Source organism: Schistocerca serialis, chromosome 3, assembly GCF_023864345.2.
Source record: "Schistocerca serialis cubense isolate TAMUIC-IGC-003099 chromosome 3, iqSchSeri2.2, whole genome shotgun sequence".
NCBI lineage: Eukaryota > Metazoa > Arthropoda > Insecta > Orthoptera > Acrididae > Schistocerca > Schistocerca serialis.
In genome coordinates, this window is record NC_064640.1 from 312,732,614 (window position 1) to 312,748,761 (window position 16,148).

Consider the following 16,148-nt stretch of genomic DNA (forward strand, 5'->3'; position numbering starts at 1 on the left):
ACGTTTTCATGACGTTAAGTTCATGACTAGCCTCGATCTGACGGCTAGTTACTGGCAAATAGAACTCGAAGAAGAATCTAGGCCATACACCGCCTTCTTGTTTGCGGGCAGGTGTTATCAGTATAGAGTACTGCCGTTTAGTCTTAATATATCTGTGTCCGTATTCATCAGGGCCCTAGATAAAGTGCTAGGACCGGCTTTGAGTTCAAGATTAACTGTATATGTTGACGACCTATTGTTGGCCAATGCCACTTGGCATGACCATTGTGACCTGTTAAATGAAGTTTTTAGAGCATTGCGCCGTGGCGGAATGACTCTAAAGCTAAAGAAATGCGAATTTGTGAAGCAGGAACTGAAATTTTTAGGGCATGTAATTACCACTGCTGGTATTACGAAAGACCCAGAGAAACTAGAGGCAATAAGGAATTGTCCTCCACCCAAGTCTAGGAAACAGTTAAAAAGTTTTCTGGGGCTCACAGGATTTTACCGTAAATTTGTAAAAGGACAAGTGTTTAATGATGAAAATTTGAATAACCTCTTACGTAAAAATCTTCCGTTTGTGTGGACTGACGGGTGTCAGACCGCTTTCGAGAGATTAAAAGACGAGTTGTTAAGATCTAACATACTATTTCATCCTGATTTATCGCTACCCTTCCATCTGGGAACGGATTCGTCGAATTACGGGGTGGGGGTAGAACTGTTCCAAGAAGTTGGTAAAGGAGAGGATAAGGAACACCGGACGATAGAGTTCGCGAGTCGAACTTTATCAAAAAGTGAGCGAAACTACACGATTTCTGAGAAAGAGTGTCTCGCTATCGTGTGGGGATTCAAGAAGTTCAAGGGTTACCTATGGGACCGTAAGGTGATTGTTCATACGGACCATAAGGCGCTCACTTATCTGAAGGATTGTAAACTACTTCACGAAAGACTGACTAGGTGGTCGCTGTACTTACAGCAATTTAACTACGACATCTGTTACGTAAAAGGGACCGACAATTGCGTAGCGGATGCGCTGTCGCGGTTGCCCGAGTCTAATCAAGGTCTATTGAAAGATGAGGCAGATGGAGTGGTCAAATTGTACTATTTTAAAGAAGTTGAGGGACGTAAATTAATAATGAACATCTGTAAGAATCTACGTCGTCATCAGAACGAGGATGGTTGTTTAAATATGGTGAAAACCCGATATGATGAAAAGAGTCCAGAAGGAGAGAAATTAAGGAAGTATTACAAGATATACGATCATATCTTGTACATACGTAAGGGTGAAGATAGTAATATTTGGCGGGTATGCTGGCCCACCAAATACGTCACGGAAATATTAGACTACTATCATTTGGCGTATGGTCACTGTGGACCAAAGAAATGTACGGAAAAGCTGAGTGAAGTAGTGCATTTTAACAACATGTTAAAACGAGTTACTGACAGAGTGAAAACTTGCGATTTATGTCAGAAGGTGAAGGTTACCAACTGTACGAGTCGTGGTCCTATGCAAAGTATAAGGCCTAACGACACCTTTGAGTTACTGTGCGTGGACTTGTACGGACCTTTGCCCAAGTCATCAGGAAACTTTGCCTACATTTTAGTAGTGCTAGAAGCTTTTTCCAAGTTCATCAAACTGTACCCGATTAGGAAAGCTACAGCCAAAGCGGTCTATAGCAAGCTTGTGAACGATTATTTTGTTCATATTGGTAAGCCCAAGGCGATTCTATCAGACAATGGGGCGCAATTTACTTCTAAGTTGTGGAATGAAGGCATGGAAAGTAATGGGGTCGAGGTGATCCATATTTCTGCTTATTGTCCGGCTGGGAATCCCGCTGAGAGGTATATGCGCGAGCTAGGCCGACTGTGCCGTACCTATTGCCATCACAACCATAGGGCATGGGGCAAATATGTAGCGGTATTTGAGAGAATTATGAACACCTTGAGACATGAATCGACGGGATTTTCTCCAGAGGAAATCCTGTTGGATGAAAGAAGTAAAAGTTTAGTGGCAGAGATAATCAAATTCCCTCCACGGATTGACATTAGTATTGGTGTGAAAAAAGATCGTTTGCGAGAAGTAATGAAGCTTAAAGCCGATGCTCGCATACGTCGTCATGACGCTAAAGCGCGTTTTGCTAAGTTTGGGATCGGAGACTTAGTACTTCTAAAAGCTCATGAGAAATCGAGCGAGATAGACAATGAAATCTCTAAATTTAAGTATGTTTATAATGGACCATATAAAGTCATTGGTATACCTCACACAAATGCTTATTGCTTAGAGTATCCAAGCTCTGGAAAGCTATTAGGTATACGAAACATTGTAGACCTGAAATTGTACCAACCAAGGATTGATTAGTACCACAGATAGGGTAATTTGTACAGTATGTAGATATAGAGTGTAAGATTTAAGGATGTGCCATGTGGCGATGCTTTTGCCTGACCTAGAGGTCATTAAAGAAGTTGTAATTAATAAGTAATTTATGTTGATTAAATGATTTAAGAGTTACTGAATATTAATCAATTTAAAAATCCAAGCTGCTAGTTTAAGTTTTCAGCTGAGTCACAGTAGATTAAGCAATGTAAATATGATTTTGTAACTAGCTGTAAGATTCCATGAATATGTGTTTTACTAGTCATTGCCGATGTACTTAGACGCTGTTTTAAGTTTCAGGCTTGTACATGTGTGATGATGGACAGTGTTGAGTTATCCACTGTGATAGTGTTAATGGACTCCTTGAGATTACTCGGGAGTGAGTTTTTCCGAAAGAATTCAGTGAAACGGACGTTCTGGAAATGGCGTTACACAGGCGAGTGAGATCAAGCGTGCCGCACAGGCGGGCGCAACAATACTGGCGAGGCGGTGCCGCTGTCGGCTCTTGTGCCGCTGTCGGCATTCTTTGTACTTGCGAGTACGGAAGGCAGAATTGTTTTTCTTCCCGGACAGATGATGTGAAAGGATTCTGCTGTCAATACTTATGTTTTTTTCGATCTACTGAATATTATTTTCTTGTTTAGCATTAAGAGGACTCTCATGGCAAGCGTATTAATTACGAAAAGGTTATATAAAATGTGTATTCTATGTAATTAATAATTAATTTGCGTATTTTGATCTACCTGTTTTTATGACCATGTACTCTGATTAATTTTGTAAATAGTATTCCATTTCATGATAGTGTTACGGATTTTGACGATTTTGGAATAGCTAAACCATTTGCTATATCTTCTATGAATTTTAATATGTTGTCAACCTGTTTTATTTTGTGCAAGATGACAGAGTGGAATAAGATTAGGAGTGTCTCCACTCAATTATTATGGTCTAAAAATTGATTTATGATTAATTAGACGAATGCTAAATTTTGTTGATGTTTTGAGCATATGCATTTCCGCTGTTTCTTTTTTGGGACATTTTCTGAGACTGTTTACGTTACACGAACATCCTCAGACAATGTGGGGCACGTGTAACGCCGGAAATGCATATCCTCCTATTTCCATCTATTGTACTATTATTTTTTTTCCTTGTTTTGTTACCTCAAGATATGACATTTCTGTCTCTTTATATATTGTAATTGTTTTACTGTTTGTATATATATATTTATGCACTCATGTCGATGTATAATTGGTTTGTTTCGTAAATATTATTTGTATTTTTACGCTGGGTCTTGCCTAGGGAAAACTGCTATCGAACGATTACATCGATGGGTCGTGTGAAGAATCAAAGTGTGTAGGATCTTTGGTAGTGTTAACTCTGCCGCGTGGAGCGCGGGCAGAGCTGAGAGAGTCTGGCTGGAGTAGCGAGTGGAGCAGGTGTGTTGTGTGACGCTCCCGCGAGTTGCCGCGCTTTCGGGGTTTGGCAGCATGTAATTGCGCTCGACTCGCGAGGATAGTTTCTGACATGGTGTCGCGGACGGGAAGCATTAGCTGGCGCACATCAAGAGCCCGTTTCGCCTGGTGACCTTGTCGAGAAGAAGGCGCGCCAACATCCAGCTTCTGCAACAGCGACGGCCGACAATGAGTGACTGTCGCCACCTCCTCGATCGACGGCTTCAAACCTTCAATCAACCAACAAGGAAGACTAAAAGCACGTAAAGTTTCAGAACTGTATGGCAGACCTCAGCTTTTCAAATTGTTCCATTTGCCTCGCAGAATTACAGCAACTTAGCATGAACCTTTGTTGCTCATTGTCCCAATTGCATTGCCAAGCAGGGTCCCTTCCTTTTCCGAAATGAGCCCGAGGGTCGTTGAAATTCAAACGCCAGCATCATTCGATTTCACTGCTTTAATTTCAAAGTTCAGCTGGCTACAATATTTAGATTGCACAAGCACAAATTAAGAGTGCGAGTTTGGTTACCGTATTTTAGTTACCTGTGACTGCAGCTCAGCTTGGTACGTACTAAATTTTACTATTGTTAATTGTTCAGAATCATTTAATTCAAGTTCAAAGTTAATTCTCTTATTTCTAAATTGCGTAGATTCAAGTAGCTTTTGAAATGATTGTTGAGGTAGTCCAAGACTAACCTTATTTTACTGAATGTCGATGTGCTTCAGAAAGAAAGCTCACTATTAACTTCAGTCACTAAATTAACTTTCGATTTTCCAGTTTTATTAATTCTTTTGCTAAATTAAGTCAGAGTGTAGCGAAATTTATTACTTCTGACAAACTTTCAGTTTTCACACTACACGTGTCAACCTTCAGTTGCCACGCTTCTAGTGCTAATTATATGTGTAATTACCTTTCTCTTTCAGTTACTATAGTAATTGTCCTTAGGACTGGCGACCGTAATTTCCCCCAAATCTCAAATATCTAATTACCGCTAGTTAATTGTTAACGTAACGGCCGCACATTTACTTTCTTCATTAACTTTACCCCTTTTCAAAATTAATTTCCACCAGTTTCATTTGCATTTTTCCTTTCATTTAGATGTAACCCTTTCCTCCCTCTTTACCGACAGATTAACTTCGGTGACGATTGCTTTTCCCAAATTTCCATTAGGTACACGCGGTTTAATTTTTCACTGTCATTAAGGTCGATAAGTGAGGGGGAGGTTACAACCCTCTAACCTAAAAAACCACCCAGTTCACGCCACACAGCCCCTGCTACCCGCGTAGCCACCTCCTGCGTATAGTGGACACCTGATCTACTCAGCGGAACCCGAAACCCAACCACCCTTTGGTGCAAGTCGAGGAATCTGCAGCCTACACGGTTGCAGAACAGTATGATTCAGACCATCCACTCGGCTGTGTACCAGAGATCCGTAATCGGTCCTATCGACAATGCTGCAAATGGTCAGCTCTGCTTTCATCTTACAAGCAAGACTGGTAGCATTTACCACTTCTGTAGCCGCTCGAAACCAGAGAGAATCTCTTCTGATCCAAAGTGACACACATCACTGGTACCGACGTGAGCAACCATCTGCAGTTGGCTGCACCCTGTGCTCTTCATGGCATCTGGGAAGATCCGTTCCACATCTGGAATGACTCCACCTGGTATGCACATGGAGTCCACATTCGTTTTCTTTCCCTTCTTGGCAGCCATGTCGCTAAGGGTCCCCATAAAGGCCTTAACGTTGGAGCTCCCAACTATTAATAATCCCGCTCTATGTAATTGTCCAGATCTTGCAGGCTGAGAGGTTTCCTCTGAAACAGGACAGGTGACAGCATCTGGCTCAGCAACAGTGTCAGCCACAGACAGCACCTTGAACATGTTTGTCAGACAAACCGAGGAGGTTTTATGTGCGGCCGTTTGGGAAGTCTTTCGTCGCCTGCTGCGCCACAGGGCGATCTCCAACTCGACCACAGGTGAAAGTTCAACCTCAGCAGTAACTGGGCTGGCCACCGGTGAGGACCGATCGGAGGACTCGGACGTGCTGGGCGTCCGTTGAATTCCCACGGCCGGCCCACAACAGTGCTGCCCATCCACTGCAGCCTCAAGCTGTGTAACCGAAGCCATCACAGCCTGAAGCTGAGAGCGAAGTGTCAGCAACTCGGCTCGCATCCTCACACAACAATCGCAGTCTCTGTCCATATTAAAGAGTGTGGAAAACTAAACTATGCAGATAAACGGACTATCGGCACGTGCTGCGCAATTCTACTGTAGACCCTGACGAAAATGCAGGAACTGTGTCTAATAAATTAGATTAACATGCTACTGAAGCACTCAGATGAAACTAAAGGATTCGCCCCTGATTAGGAACTTGTAATACCTCACAAAATCGGTTTACTTTCCGACGCATACGAAAATGAGAGAGCTGTGGCTATTAGATGTTAAATAAACACGCAGCAACTCAATAAACTAAACTATAAAAGCACACAGATAATATTATGAAATTCGCTGCTGGTTAGGAACTCGTAAAAGTCACAACATCGGTTTCTTCCCTGTTGCTGCTTGTGTCTCGGCCGGCTACTGCTGCCTGAGTGTACGCCCTCTCTTACCACTAGATTAGTATGCTTTTGTTTGTCTCCCGCAATTTCCTGTTTGATGAAATGTCAGACTACTTCGCTTCGCTTTTATTCTGTGCTTTGTATATGATTTCTTTGCAGTAGTCAGCAGCTTCTTATAAATCTTTTGTACCTGTTGTGTCTAGACAAGACAGCCTAGACACAATGAGAGGAAGCCGAAAGGCACGCGCTAAGCTAAAGCAGGATGGCGTGAGGTCTGAAACAGGATACGTAATGAATGCTATAAAGTAAAGTACGTAGCTTCTGGAATACTTAACTTTAATCCATCCTTTTGGTACATCTGGAGATTGTGGCGATACAAGTGAGACTCTTTAGATACATGCAATGTTACTAATGGCGCCTTGCTAGGTCATAGCCATTGACTTAGCTGAAGGCTATTCTAACTATCTGCTCTGCAAATGAGCGAGGCTTCGTCAGTGTGCTTCGCTAGCTACGTCGTCCGTACAACTGGGGCGAGTGCTAGTCCGTATCTCGAGACCTGCCTTGTGGTGGCGCTCGGTCTGCAATCACACAGTGGCGACACGCGGGTCCGACATGTACTAATGGACCGCGGCCGATTTAAAGCTACCACCTAGCAAGTGTGGTGTCTGGCGGTGACACCCCAGTACCTATGACAGAAATATAAGAACTCTGGTTCATTACAACTCTTCTTCAAAGATCTGAGGTACCTCAGCCTTGGGTGGACTCCTAATACCTGCTGTAATCCATTTGATAAGACTGATGTGGGTAGTTTGGGATATACCTTTTCAGGCTTCAATTTAAACAATTTTGAAAATTTGGAGAATCTTCCATTTACAATGGTTTGTCTATACACTTCATCCCTTATTTAGTTAGTAAGACTCTTGAAGAAACTTCTATTTTGATTTCTAGTAAATATCTTTTGTAGGTCTGAAGTTTAGGGACTTTTTTCAAACCTCATTTTACTATTGTTATTGGGCAGAAATGGCCTGAGAGTGCAAGATTTTTACAGCTACATCGCTCTTTTTCCCTATCCATATTTGTGGCCACTTGTTGATTACCGATGCAGTTGTTGTAGTAACCCTTGCTGCACTATTGGCCAACAGGGACACGCCAAAGCTCTGAAGGATATTTACACTGAGGTGGCAGCAGTAATGACATAGCGATCTGCACATATACAGATGGCGGTAGTATCGCACAGACGAGATATACAGGTGTTACAAAAAGGTACGGCCAAACTTTCAGGAAACATTCCCCACACACAAAGGAAGAAAATATGTTATGTGGACATGTGTCCGGAAACGCTTACTTTCCATGTTAGAGCTCATTTTATTACTTCTCTTCAAATCGCATTAATCATGGAATGGAAACACACAGCAACAGAACGTACCAGCGTGACTTCAAACACTTTGTTACAGGAAATGTTCACAATGTCCTCCGTTAGTGAGGATACATGCGACTGAAATGTGCAGGAGCTCCATCGTGCATGAACCACATGTTGTGTCGTACTTGTAAAGGTACATGTTCTAGCAGCACAGGTAGAGTATCCCGTATAAAATCATGATAACGTGCTCCATTGAGTGTAGGTGGAAGAACATGGGGCCCAATCAAGACATCACCAACAATGCCTGCCCAAGCGTTCACAGAAAATCTGTGTTGGTGACGTGATTGCACAATTGCGTGCGGATTCTCGTCAGCTCACACATGTTGATTGTGAAAATTTACAATTTGATCACGTTGGAATGAAGCCTCATCCGTAAAGAGAACATTTGCACTAAAATGAGGATTGACACATTGTTGGATGAACCATTCGCAGAAGTGTACCCGTAGAGGCCAATCATCTTCTGACAGTGCCTGCACACGCTGTACATGGTACAGAAACAACTGGTTCTCCCGTAGCACTCTCCATACAGTGACGTGGTCAACGTTACCTTGTACAGCAGCAACTTCTCTGACGCTGACATTAGGGTTATCGTCAACTGCACGAAGAATTGCCTCATCCATTGCAGGTGTCCTCGTCGTTCTAGGTATTCACCAGTCGCGAGTCATAGACTGGAATGTTCCGTGCTCCCTAAGACGCCGATCAATTGCTTCGAACGTCTTCCTGTCGGGACACCTTCGTTCTGGAAATCTGTCTCGATACAAACGTACCGCGCCACGGCTATTGCCCCGTGCTAATCCATACATCAAATGGGCATCTGCCAAATCCGCATTTGTAAACATTGCACTGACTGCAAAACCACGTTCGTGATGAACACTAACCTGCTGATGCTACGTACTGATGTGCTTGATGCTAGTACTGTAGAGCAATGAGTCGCATGTCAACACAAGCACCGAAGTCAACATTATTTTCCTTCAATTGGGCCAACTGGCGGTGAATCGAGGAAGTACAGTACATACTGACGAAACTAAAATGAGCTCTAACATGGAAATTACGCATTTCCGGACACATGTCCACATAACATCTTTTCTTTATTTGTGTGTGAGGAATGTTTCCTGAAAGTTTGGCCGTACCTTTTTGTAACACCCTGTATAAGGGCAGTGCACTGGCGGATTTGTTACCTGTACTCATATGAAAAAGCTTCCGACGTGATTATGGCAGCACAACAAGAACTAACAGAATTTTAGCAGAGAATGGTAGTTGGAGCTAGATGCGTGGGACAGAGATCCACAGTGTCAGGAGTGTGTCGAGAATACCAGATTTCACTCATTAGCCCTCACCACAGGCAAAATAGTGTCCGACGGCCGACACTTAACTATCGAGAGCAGTGGCGTTTGCATAGAGTTGTCAGTGCTAATAGACAAGCAACACTGCATGAAATAACCGCAGAAATCATGTGGGGCCTACGACGAACGTATCCGTTAGGACAGTGCGGCGAAATTTGGCGTTAGTGGGCTATGGCAGCAAACGTCTGACGCGAGTGCTTTTGCTAACAGCGCGACATAGCCTGCAGTGCCTCTCCTGGAGTCGTGACAATATGGGTTGCATCCTAGACGACTGGAAAACCGTGACCTGGTCAGATGAGTCCCGATTTCAGTTGGTAAGGGCTGATGGTAGGGTTCATGTGTGGCCCAGACTCCACGAAGCCATTGACCCAAGTTTGCAACAACTCACTGTGCAAGCTGGTGGTGGCTCTATAATGGCTGTGTTTCCATGGAATGGAATAGGTCTTCTGGTCCAACTGAATCGATAATTGACTGGAAATAGTTATTTTCGGCTACTTGGAGAACATTTGCAGCCGTTCATGGACTTCATTTTCCCAAACAACGATGGAATTTTTATGGATGACAATGCGACGTGTCACCAGGTCGCAATTCTTCGCTACTGGTTTGAAGAACATTTTGGATAATTTGAGCGAATGATATGGCCACCAAGATCGCCCGACATGAGCCCTATCGAACATTTCTGAGATCTAATCGCACAAAATCCTGCACCAGCAACACTTTCGCACTTGTGGACGACTCTAGAGGCAGTATGGCTCAGTATTTCTGCAGGTGACCTCCAACGACATGATGAGTGCATGCTACTTCCAGTTGCTGTGCTACGCCGGGCATAAGGAGGTCCGGCACGATATTAGCACGTATCCCATCACTTTTGTCACCTCAGTGTATTAGGGTGCTGCTAGTTTTATTTATGACATTTGTGTTTATGTTTACGTCTACACACAAGATAATGTTGACTTCTGTTTATGTGACTTTACCTAGACCCTCTGTTAATTTATCGTAATATGTGTCCACATCGAATAATCGATACATACACAACATTTGTTGTTGATGTCGAGCGTCTTTATTTAATACTTTGTGAGTGCTTATTTTAGACTTTTTAAACTACTGGAGATACTCTTTAGGGAGGGGAACTTGTCTGGTTTTATCGTAAAAAACGCCTACTTCTCTTACCCATAACAACGGTTTTTTACTATGTGTGGCACCATATCCAACCAATCTGCTTTCATGTATCGGCGGTAGCAGTCTTCGCTTACCAATCGTGTTTCGGTGTAGGCCATGCCTAGTGAAACCCTATCTACTGACAATTTCAACAAGTTCCAGAACAACTGGCAGTGGCATAAAACGGCTCAAGTCATATTCCGCAGACAGAACAACAAAATGGGTCAATACGACAGACCAGTGAATTAAACTATCATTCGTCATCAGATTGGAAAGTAATCACGTGTGGCGCCTCACACAGGTCCATCGTAGGGCCATTGCCTTCTCTTGTGTACATTAATGACCTGTCATCAGTCATTGCCAGACACATTGTTTGTTTCGTTTCCAGGTGATAAAAGTATTGCAATAAATAGCAAATCGAGCACAGTTTTAGAAAGTGTTGATTATGATATTTTCATGGACATTAATAAAAAGTTTGTATCCAACTCACTACCATTAAACTTGGAGAAGACTCACTACACGCAATTCAGACCACATAAGATATTTCTACATGTGTATAACGTATGAAATAGCGCAGATAGGAGAGGTTGACAATGTTAAACTCCTGAAATTACAACTTGATAATAAATGCAGACGGGATGACCATACCACAGAACCGTTGAAACGCCTACACAAATCCTTATTTACAAATCAACTGTTATCAGATATGGATGACATAAAATAAAAAAAAAAAGCTGGAATACTTTGCTTATTTTCAATCCTTAATGTCGTATGGTATCACATTATGGAGTTAATCTTCAAGCCAAACAAAAGTTTTCACAATCCAAAAGCGTGTAATATGCAGTATTTGTGGTGTGCGTTCACGAACATCGTGCAGAAGTCTGTTCAAGGAACTGGACATATTAACTAATCCTTCCCGGTATATGTATTCGTTAACGAAATTTGATGTAAATGATATGTCCTTTTTTCAAGAAACATATCAGTTCACAAAATCACAACTAGGAAGAAGAACAAATTACATAAAGTCTTAAAGGCATTCACTTTAGTCCACAAAAGGGGTCCACTATTCAAGAATACGCATTTTCAATAACTTGCCAATAATCATAAAAAGTTTATCTGCAAATAAAGTTCAGTTTAAGAGGAGCCTGAAAAATTCTCATCCTACTTCAGTGGTGCATCTTTAAACAGAGCCACATGAGGTACTGTATTATTATTATTATTATCATTATTACGATATTTTTATTAACATCACACAATATAAAATAAATCTGATATGTTTTAGACCTATGAGGAGCTTCTCAATGCGGACTGATAGAACAAAGAGTTCATCTAATCTAATCTAATCCAATCTAATCTAATGGGACGTACTGCATACAGGGTGGAGAAAAACAGTGAGATCAGAGCAGGGTAGGAGACGTCGAATGGAGAAAAATTTTCTAAATAAGCAAATAAGGCATTTAGCGCTGAGAATATGGCGACGTACCGAAGGAGAGCTTCTTGGAGAGGTAGTAAGAGAGAGTGTCCAGCGGGGTGCCGAGCCGCTTGACGGGCGCCTCCTCCAGCAGCCCTAGCGCTTCGAGCGCGTCCGCCCTCGCGGTGCCCTCGCCGCCCAACCGCTCCACGAGCTTCGTCTTCAGGTTGTCGTAGAAGATGGACGGGTCCGTGAGGCCCAGCAGGTGGCAGATCAGCTGGCGCTGTGCGGGAAACACACGTTATCTGCGCTGCCGCTCACTGGAAACGGCTTCGAGTTCGTAAGAAACTAGCATTTGTCCCATATTGTAGATCTTCTTCTACTTCCGTGCTTGTGCCATGTATTAACAACAGAAGAAAAATATCAAATACAAAAATTAATAGTTCAGGAAGGAATGTACTAAATTAACACTTATCACTCTGTAAATATGTCAACTCTTACCGGAATTCAGCCTTTTCTACTCACAAACAGCCCGCCCTCCAAATATGGTACGATTGACATCTGAATATCTCTCTCTCTCTCTCTCTCTCTCTCTCTCTCTCTCTCTCTCTCTCTCTCACACACACACACACACACACACACACAGACACACACACATACACACTCACACGCCGGAGGTTCGAGTCCTCCTTCGGGCACGGGTGTGTGTATTGTTCTTCAAATGGCTCTGAGCACTATGGGACTCAACTGCTGTGGTCATAAGTCCCCTAGAACTTACAACTACTTAAACCTAACTAACCTAAGGACATCACACACATCCATGCCCGAGGCAGGATTCGAACCTGCGACCGTAGCGGTTGTATTGTTCTTAGCATAAGTTAGTTTAAGTTCGTTTCAGTAGTGTGTAAGTCTAGGGACCGATGACCTCAGCAGTTTGGTCCCTTAGGAATTCACACACATTTGAACATTTTTCAACACACACACACACACTGCAATATCGATATTTATCCGCCGATGCCGAGCGGTCTAAGGCGCTGCAGTCATGTACTGCGCGGCTGGTCCCGGCGGAGGTTCGAGTCCTCCCTCGGGCATGGGTGTGTGTGTTTGTCCTTAGGATAATTTAGGTTAAGTAGTGTGTAAGCTTAGGGACTGGTGACCTTAGCAGTTAACTCCCATAAGATTTCACACACATTTGAACATTTATCCGCCGATACCAGGCAGGGACTTTCAATTAAAAATGTCCTACCTAACACAGGAATTACATAATGTGTATACAAGTACAGGTTGTGATGCAGGAACTAGGAACTATGGGAGTCTGGGTCTGACCGTGAGTCGTGCACGGATAGCCAAAGCTGTTAAGGTGACAGCTCGGGTAAAGCGGAAAATCCGGGTAAGAGTCCCCGTCCGGCACAGATTTTCGTTGTCATCATTCCCTTATACAGCTGACGGTTGCGAATACATTTCATGGTTATAAAAATGAAAGCATTGACATGCAGGCATAATAGTAAAAACAGTGGTAGCGAACAAAATATGCTCTTCAATACCCATAGCATAATGGAAAGGACAAGAGCACCAGAAACAATAAATAACAAGCAAAAAATATACGAAATAATGTAGCGATTTTTCAGTCTGATACCATAAGGAAAGTAGATGACAAGCTGTTAAACGTGTGTCTTATGTAGCATTATCAGAAATAAATAGCTGCTGGTTTTATTTAAGGTAATTATAACAGTAAACTTGTCTTATTTTCCATAATGTTCGCCCCGGTAGATGAGTGGTCAGCGCGACCGAATATCAGTCCTAAGGGCCCGGGTTCCATTCCCGGCTTGGTCGGAGATTTTCTCCGCTCAGGGACTGGGTGTCGTGTTGTCCTAATCATCATCATTTCATCCCCATCGACGCGCAAGTCGACGAAGTGGCGTCAAATCGAAAGATTTGCACCCAGCGAACGGTCTACCCGACGTAAGGCCCTAATTACACGACATTTTTTTTCCAAAATAGTTTTGTAAGCATGATTTTCTATACACCACAAATAACGGACGGATAGTATTTCATTGCTCAGCTCCGGACTGAGTGTCATAGCCTTATACACTAACGTGAATTAATATTAAATTATCACGCCTGTTATACAGAAATAGTTTTAATCCGAATTTATGTGAACGACTACAAGTTCTTTTCATGTCGCATAAACTTTTCGGGCAGGACAAAAAAAGGAATACTGGATATAGGACATGAAGTTCTGAAGCATGTATGGGGAAAAGAAAAATATAGAATAGTGTCCACCACAAGGCGAAAATTTTCTTCAGCTTAAGAAATTCTTCGAGCAAGGATCATTACACACAAGAAGAAACCGAGCGAGGTGGCGCTGTTGTTAGCACCCTGGACTCGCATTCGGGAGGACGACGGTTCAAATGCGCGTCCGGCCATCCTGATTTAGGTTTTCCTAAATCGCTTCAAGAAAATGCCGGGACGGTTCCTTTGAAAGGGCACGGCCGACTTCCTTCCCTAATCAGGTGGGACCGATGACCTCATTGTTTGGTCCCCTTATCCGAATCAACCAACCATCACACAGATAAAGATAAGCTCTCCAGTGAGTTTGATCCGATCAAGTGAAGTGTGCACCTGGAAGGGCAACGATGCAGTTTAGAAAATATTTGAGATGCAGTGTGTCAAAGGCGTCTCTGTTCCATATTCTTTTTAGTTCTTCACAATCATGAAGATCATAAACGATTATAGTAGATTTTTTTTTCTTTTCTTCAACTGGTTAGACTATAGGAATCTTCCTCTTTCCGAAGTGCAACATAGTAAAGTGTTGCTCTCGTCGCCTGGAACAAATTTCACTTGCTCAGTCTATACACCTGATCCTAAATGATATCTTCCCTCAAACAATGTTTGTTTACAGAGTAATGTTGCCAACACTCGCACGTTTTCCGTGATTTCCCTAAATCGCTCCAGGCAAAGGCTGGGATGGTTCCTTTTGAAGGGCATAGCCGACGTCCTTTCCCATTCTTCCCATCCTTCCCTAATCCGAAGGGACTGATGACCTCGTTGTTTGGTCCCAAGGAGCTACATTTTTATGTTGAATCCGAATCGCATTTCCACTTCGTATTCTTCACACAAAAATTTGCCGCAGATAAAGCTTACGTTAGAAGCGGCAACAGCTTCAGTATTCGCCAGCTGTGGAAGTAGAAATGATCTGATGACCAATCTACCGCCCTAACTCCAGTTCTCGAGTAAACAAAAACGTATTAACCCAGAACGAGTTGCCACACATTTCAAGTGCAAACATTTTAGCTTAGGCTTGACTGTGACTTTGGTGAATATCATCTTAACCAATACATTATTTTAACTTGTCACTTTTATTACATTCTCCACGAAGTGCTTCGGAGGATTACACCACGAACATCAGGTGAGTATGCCGCTGAGGAAGATGTACTCGTATTTATATTGTATCTATTGCTTTTGGGTAATCTGTGGCACTAGGAGGGAAGGTAGAGGCAAGTTGACAAGTAGGGCGTATGGTTAATCACTTAGCTCAAATTCGTACTTCTAGGTGGCGCAACAATAGGAATACCAGTGATTCTTCAGCTGGTTAGACCCTAAAAGCTTGCACAGTGACGCCGCGGCCGCTAGTTCAATGTGCGTTCCGTATCTGTTCTGTACATTGCTTGACGTGTTACAATTTTCGATATCCTCAGCACAAGCTCTTGTGGAATACCTGACAAGGTATTTGGCTATCCTTTTTTATGGACGAATAAAGAGAAAATATGCGTTATTACGGTCACCATTTACTCGTTTGTCATTCTTGTTTATTCTACACCAAAAATCAAAGACTTCAATATAACCGACTGGGGCAGTTGGCGACTTCTTCATCTGTTGATCACGTTCTATTTGAAAGTAGATACCATCAGTAATGCAGTTAAGGTGTCCAAAGAAAGTGAAATCGACCCTTATGATCTCGTTTAATGAGCATGATCTTCCTGCAGCGAAAACCACACACAATTTTTTAGTTACTGACAATATAGAAACTGGAAATGAATCTGCTCAGGCCGCAGCACTTAAATACCAACCCAGTACAACTCCTAATGAATGTTCTAAGAAACATCAGGTAGAGCGTTATGAAGAAACAGGACCTTCAACAAATGCTGCTCCCATTAATCAGATGTCTCTATTGGCCCCCTGGCTCAGCAGCTGTTGTGGCAGAACACCTGAAGTAAAATTTGGAAAATATTTCGAGTAGATTTCCCGACCATGTTATAGTTCTGGGTGGAGATTTTAATTTACCAGATATAGACTGAAAGACTCAAACGTTTATAACGGGTGGCAGGGACAAAGAATCCACTGAAATTTTTTTAAGTGCATTATCTGAAAACTACCTTGAGCAGTTAAACAGAAAACCGACTCGTGGCGATAACATATTAAACCTTCTGGTGACAAACAGACCCGAACTATTAGA

The 16,148-nt window shown here is 42.6% G+C and overlaps 1 protein-coding gene across 1 annotated transcript in view; it reads right to left on the minus strand.

The window, feature by feature from the left end:
* Positions 1 to 16,148, minus strand: part of LOC126470119 (alpha-aminoadipic semialdehyde synthase, mitochondrial) — a 287,313-nt gene that overhangs the window by 75,924 nt on the left and 195,241 nt on the right. Inside the window, exon 17 of the mRNA XM_050097723.1 lies at positions 11,765 to 11,975. Coding sequence (XP_049953680.1) covers positions 11,765 to 11,975 — 211 coding nt within the window. The remainder of the gene's footprint in view (positions 1 to 11,764; positions 11,976 to 16,148) is intronic.